Source organism: Juglans regia, chromosome 6 (assembly GCF_001411555.2).
Source record: "Juglans regia cultivar Chandler chromosome 6, Walnut 2.0, whole genome shotgun sequence".
In the NCBI taxonomy this organism is placed as follows: domain Eukaryota; kingdom Viridiplantae; phylum Streptophyta; class Magnoliopsida; order Fagales; family Juglandaceae; genus Juglans; species Juglans regia.
In genome coordinates this window covers 750,607-757,356 of record NC_049906.1, presented here as the reverse complement: position 1 = coordinate 757,356, position 6,750 = coordinate 750,607, and the positions used below count along the sequence as shown (strand labels likewise).

At 31.8% G+C, this 6,750-nt stretch overlaps 1 protein-coding gene across 1 annotated transcript; it reads left to right on the top strand.

Moving 5' to 3' along the window:
• The first annotated feature begins 1,024 nt into the window (after window positions 1-1,024).
• Window positions 1,025-6,227, top strand: LOC109020442 (GDSL esterase/lipase At1g29670-like). The gene is made up of 4 exons (XM_019002900.2): window positions 1,025-1,492; window positions 1,929-2,162; window positions 5,485-5,740; window positions 5,844-6,227. The coding sequence occupies exons 1-4, from the start codon at window positions 1,082-1,084 to the stop codon at window positions 6,086-6,088; spliced, it is 1,146 nt and encodes a 381-aa protein (XP_018858445.1). The 5' UTR covers window positions 1,025-1,081; the 3' UTR covers window positions 6,089-6,227.
• The last annotated feature ends 523 nt before the right edge of the window (window positions 6,228-6,750 follow it).

Sequence of the window (6,750 nt, the reverse complement as noted above, 5' to 3'; positions counted from 1 at the left end):
TATGATTTTAGTTACTACGTACCTTTACCGTTAGTTCGAATACAAAGAATTACAAACTCTTTCTTTCAGTCTTTTCAAGATTTACTCAAATTGTTACATAGTATCAGACCAAATACCTTAGAGTTTCGCTTCTATCCCCTACATAATAGCTTCAATGGTCTCTGTCTCATTAAGTGTTGAAGATCATTCAAGTCCATATCGTCTTAATTACATATTCTATGATAATTTTTATGTTTTGCAAGGCCGAGCTTTTTCACAAATTTTGCCAAACAGAAAACATCATCATCTAACATAACATTATAAAATGCATATAATAATTGCATATATAAGATTTAATCAAAGATGTGACACATTTATCATCATTAGATTATAAAAAATATCATATCTTACATAATAGAATGAAAATATAATAAGAGTATGGATCGAGTATAGAATTATTCTAAATTAATTATTGGAGAAAATATAGGAATTTTATAATTATGACGTTTTCAATATATATATTTCATCAAGAGCAATGCTAGGTACAGTCTCTACTTGGAGATTGCATGTGCAGGCCTAGGCTATTTTAACTTTAAAATTTTTTAAAATTACAAAATTATCCCTCCTAAAATAATATTTTCTCTCATTTAATAATGTGCCTGCATATGCAGTCCTCACTTCAGAACTGCAAATAGAATTTCTCTTTCATCAATACGTACGTTCTCAATTCTTTCTAAAAGTTGCCTTCCAAGTTGCCATACATGCCTGCCAACGACTCCTCCTTTAAGCTTAATTTGATGGGGCAAGATCTGCACAAGTGTCTCGATCTCACTCTCTGGTAAAATCCAAATTATCAAATAAAACAAAAAAAAAATATCTGAAATGGTGAATTATATCTCAACTACATTCAACTGATTTTCTAAGTTCCATAGGATCGGAGGTGGGGACCGGGGAGTCTTTTGAAAAGTCCTCGAGGGTCTTCAAGCTTGCAACTATATAAGCCATCATCTCATCCCTTCTGATTTTGACAAAATTGTTAGTTCAAACCTCAAACCAGAAACAAACCCACAAGTCTAGGCCTCTACCCTTCTCCACAACGATCATGATCAGAAAGACACCCATAAAACTCATCTTCTCATGTCTCTCCGTCCTTGCTTACTCCTCCACATGCAGTACTACTACTTCTCATTCTTCTAGTGCGGTTAAGGAAAGAGCTGGGATCAAAGGATTTTTCATTTTTGGAAGTTCTCTGGTTGATAATGGCAACAATAACTACCTCCAGAACTCAATCGCCAAGGCTGACTACTTGCCATATGGAATAGACTTCCCTCTTGGGCCAACAGGAAGGTTTACAAATGGAAAGAATGTGGTAGACCTTCTAGGTGACCACCTTAAGCTGCCTTCATTAATTCCTGTATTTACTGACCCCTCTACTAAGGGAAGTAAGATTGTTCACGGTGTAAATTATGCTTCTGCTTCCTCCGGTATTCTTGATGATACAGGCTCGCTTGCGGTAAGATACAAGATTATCTGATCTTCACCCTCATCTTCTTCTTCTTCTTCTCTTTTGTTGAAGCGTGATATCTGTCATAGCAGCCTTCAATCATTGAAGTACTGTTGACGTAAAGGATAAAAAAAAGTTTTCCGTCCCTTCTTGTTCATTTTTCTTTTCTGCCACCATGGCAAATTGTCCCAAAAATCTGTAAAAGTTTAATTTTTATCTAATATTTTAATAATATTTTATCATCTCAACTTAATTTACTTCAACTTTTTTTAATATTTAAATATACTTATGTTTAGAACTTGTCTTCTACCTTCTTCCATGTAGTTCTTCTTTCTTTTAAGAAGCAAAAGGCCATAAATTAATTAGATTTTTCATAGCTCATTAAAGACCAAACATAAACAGAAAGATGAAGCTAAAACTTGGAAAAAATGGGATTATGTTTCAGGGGCAGGTGATCAATCTGAATCAACAAATCAGGAACTTTGAGAAGGTGACCTTGCCAGAATTGGAAGCTCAAGTGGGGTGCACAAGTGGAGTGGTGCTTCCCAATTACTTGTTCATTGTGGGAACTGGGGGAAACGATTACTCATTCAACTACTTCCTGAGCAAATCCAATAGTAATGTCAGTCTTCAGGCCTTCACTGCCAATCTGACAGCAGCACTGTCTCAGCAATTAAAGGTTAGTTTGAAAAATTTATAAATTGATTTGATGTGATGTGATTTAATATAATATATTATATTATAAAATTATTTTTATTATAAAATAAATTTAATAAATTTAACGAAATCATATCAATTTATTAATTTATTAGATATAATCTTATTATTTATGTAATGATTCTTTTAAAATTAATCCAACCCATAAAAATATTTAACATGGTTTTTATAAACATGTAGATGAAGAACTACCGAGTACCGATGATCTTTTGCTATGTACTCCGCACAAAACAGATATAACCAAGGGGGTTGTTTTTTCTAGTTCCAACGCAATGAACTATATATTATATTAAGAAATTTTCTAATTAAAAGAAATTTTATAAAAAAAAATTATAAATTGATGTGATTTGATATGATTCGTTAGATTGTAAAATTATTTTTATTATAAAATTAAATTAATATATATCATATAAAAATAAATTAAAATTTATTATTATGTCTCTCGGTAGCTATAGAATTTTTCTATCAAATTATTTGATAAATGCCGCATCCGATCCGTTTATGTCTAATGTCACAACATTGATTGGTATAAATGCGCTTTTATTTAGTCTAAAAATAAATGTGACCTAGTATCATGTTTGGGAACATCTGTCCCTACCTTACGTACGTGTAAATTTTCAAGCCCAGAAGTCTGTCGTTCGAATTCATTAAGGAAAATGCTGGGGAACGATGAATTGACCCCAAATAGACCGATATCTGTTTTTTTTTTTAAAGAAAAAATTAATGATTAAGGAAGTTTTTAATAGCGAATTGGTATTTTTTTTAAAATAATATGTTTAAAAATATTTTTAAAATATGTAAAGAAAAAGAAAATAAAAATAAAAAAATTTTAGTCAGCTATGGATAGCAGGACCCATTCATTAATGAGTAATGTCAGGACCCAAAAAGAAAATAGAAATACTAAATCCATCGGGAAAGTGTCTCTAATGTGTGTTTTGAAACAATTTTTTTTTTTTACTAAGGAATTATTTTTTTATTAATATTATAAATTTTTTTATTTTTTTTAAATATCTATAATGATTAAAAAAAATACATAAAAAAATAATTAAAAAATGAAACACATTTATTGGAACACTTTTGAGACACTTTTTCGGTGGATGGGTGTAGTACTCGAAAGAAAATTCGGTGGGTGGTATTACCAACTTGCCTTTCAAACTTCAATAAAAATGTCATCCTTGCTTTATTATAATGCCATCACGAACTTTTTCGATATAGTTTAATTGAAAGTTAAGTATTTGAATGTTGAGTTAAGTTTAATTTTTTATGAGTTAATTCAGTTGAGTTTAATTTTTTATAAATAATAATAAGTTAAGTAGTGAAAAAAATTATGTGAAATTTATCTAAACTAAGTTTAAAGTTTGTTTAGATGTTAAGATGAGTTTATTACTTTTTATGAGAAATTGAAAAAAGTTGTGGGTCTCACATATAAAGATATGTTAAGTTAAAAAAGGTTATGAGTTTCCATGTGTAAGGAAGTTTTGAGTTGAAATGAGTTTAGTAATTTAAAAATTGGGTGCTAGTTCATGACTTCAAAGTTAGGAGTTTGAATAAGATCATAAGTTGAAACTATATATTTAGAAAAATTCTAGACATAAGTTTCACACTTTGTACACTATTTAAAAAGCATAAATTCAATATGAAATATGATGATAAAAAAATAAAATCACATATTTTTAAGTGGTATTAGGAGTGGGAGGCTTCTATATAGTACAATTCATATATTTGTAGTAGTAAAGTCTGACCTTTAGATTATAAGATGAGTTTTGGACCAACTGAATACTTTAAAGGTACTATGGTGATGAACTCATCATTGGAGCAATAGCTATGATTCAAACGGGACATTTCACTGAAAAGAGAGGCTCTTATAATAACACCAAGAAGAATTGCTATGATGGTTGTCCCTAGCTCCTTTTTTATGAGCAAAAAAAAAGAATTGGTCAAAGATCACGTTAATTAAGTAAATTTCTTAGTTCCAATCTTTTTATTCTCATCCATCTTCAGGGATGAAAATTTCGTTCAAAAAACCTAACAGCATTTTTGCTTAACAAAATTTTACATAAAAAAAAAAAAAAAAAAAAGAAAGGTAGATTTATTAAGGGCTTTTGTTGTAAAATTATGGATCAGTTTAATTTAAATATTTGGGAAGAGAATTAATATTGAGATACATATATTTTAGTGTTTACTACTTGTGATTGGACGAATAATTTGTCGAGGAGATCATGCAAAAGTTATTTTGAGTTAAAAAATATGTTTATATGGAAATTCTTTTTAATTAACAAACATAATGGTAAAAAAGCAAACACTTCATATCTTATTTTTTGCCAAAGACTTCTTCCTCATTCTTCTTCTCATTTCCCTCATTCTTCCATCCACCCACCTTATCTATCAAGATAGTTTTTTTTCTTAGTTTTATTTTACTTCTTTCAAGGTTGAAAAAGAAACATCTACAACTTTCCGGCAACTTGTGAAAGACACGCGCGGCACAAGCAAACTCTAGGGCAGTAAATCATTCAGAGAAAAGTGGCGTTTTTACAAAAATCACCGCACGTGGTTGTCACGGGCCACCCACATATATTGTGGTCCTCACGCGTCACCTTTTCTGACAGCTTTTCTAACCACAAGTGTCAGATCACCGAACTCACCACCATCAGATCTTTTCAAATTTAACCTTTGTGGCTAAAAAGAGATAAGCGTGTTGCTTTCACGCATCGTCATAGATTCCGAAGTCTACCGAAGTTGGCCCAAACTATAATCCGTCATTTTTCTCATCTATCTTACTGCTTTTCTTTTTTGTTTCCTTATTGTTAATTAAAATATTAAAAAAATAAAAATACTTCGTCTTAGACTTTTATCTGTAAATGTTGAGTCATCTATTTCTATGAAGGGTGAGGTTGAGTCTCTATTTAGACAGATAGTACCGTCTCTGAGACATTTGTCTGTAGAGAGTATCAATAATAGTGAAGACTAGACTAATTACAAAAGAAAATAGTATATTGGTGAAGCTCCAAATATATTATTTTGATTTATAATGTCATGTTTGACATGTAAACATTACAGAATGTATTCAGTAATATATGCAAGTTTTTTTATCAATAAACAATGACATTTTCCCTTTTAAAAAAAAAACAAATAAACCTAGTCTTCATATTTGCAAGATCAGAAGTAGTTTGTTGTAATACACAATCTAATGCATTACATTAATTCGCATCAATTTTTATAAATTTATTTTTATAAAAACACTTTATTAGACCAAATATTTTTGGAAACGTTTATAATTGATGCAGAAGTTGTACAATCTAGGGGCCCGGAAGTTTGTGTTGATGTCAGTAAACCCAATCGGATGCAGTCCTATGGCTATGGCCATGGTAATCATGACAAACCGTCGCTGCGTACAAGGTCTGAACCGGGCAGCTCACCTCTTCAATACTTACTTGAAGTCCCTCATAGATGCCAGCAAGCCACTCATGCCTGGTTCCACTTTTGTTTACGTAAACTCTTACAAGATTATCAGGGAAATTATCAAAAACCCCAGTTCTAAAGGTAAATTATATATAACTCCTTTATTTTATTAACCCAATTATTATATATGCATTAATTAGAATGAGAATTGGGGTTCTAATAGATCATGAGGCATGCTTTACAGGTTTCAAGGACACGAGCCGCCCTTGTTGTGAAGTGGCATCATTGAGCGAAGGTGGGAATGGTGTATTATGCAAAAGAGGTGGGAAAGCTTGTGCAGAGAGGAGCAGTCATGTGTTCTTTGATGGACTACATCCAACTGAAGCTGTTAATATTCAGATAGCAAGCAAGGCCTATGAATCTGACCTCAAAACCGAAGTCTACCCAACTAACATAAAAAGTCTAGCCAAATCTTTTGTTTCTAATTGATGTACGTGTTGGTTCATCGCGTGCTAAATAATCGAACTTAAAGCTTGAATGTTTTTCTCATGTACTACTCCAGGATATGTATGGCTACTGATTTTGTGGTTTTCTTAGGAGGTTTGGGAATGTTTATGTTTCTTTTCCTTCTGCCGGCCATTCTCTTTCCAACTTCAGGAATTAGAAACTTTTTTATGAACCTATGATGTTACTTTGATTGCAAGTGATGTGGAGGTTGACTATCAATGGCTTATCGCTCTCTCTCTCTCTCTCTGGGGCCAATTAATGGTGGTCTGGTTCATACCCAGCACTGTTTTTGCTTATTTGGATAATAAACTACAAGCCGAGAGTAATTCTAACTGGAAAGTTATGGCGCGGACAACAAAAGATGAAAAAAAAGTTTATTGAGAAAGCTCAACAAAAGAGAGAAGATTTGAAAGATATGTAACATTTGCAAAAAAAGACTTCTTTTCTATATTGCATTACTTCTCAATGTACAGAGGTATTTATACACAAAAATATTAAGCATTACAGTTGTATAATGTAAAATAGGAAGGGATTATCCTATTGACTTTTCTTCTTGAGCATATAACTTGTGTTGCATATCTGTAACAGTTGCTGACTTCACGGAGGCTGATGTCTGGGGATTTTTGGCTGTAGTCTTGGGATCT

Excerpts from the sequence above, each read along its gene's own strand:
- LOC109020442 (XM_019002900.2), top strand. The coding sequence starts at position 1,082 with ATGATCAGAAAGACACCCATAAAACTCATCTTCTCATGTCTCTCCGTC. Across the intron at positions 2,163-5,484 it reads CACTGTCTCAGCAATTAAAG|AAGTTGTACAATCTAGGGGC; the intron begins GTTAGTTTGAAA and ends TAATTGATGCAG. Across the intron at positions 5,741-5,843 it reads CAAAAACCCCAGTTCTAAAG|GTTTCAAGGACACGAGCCGC; the intron begins GTAAATTATATA and ends CATGCTTTACAG.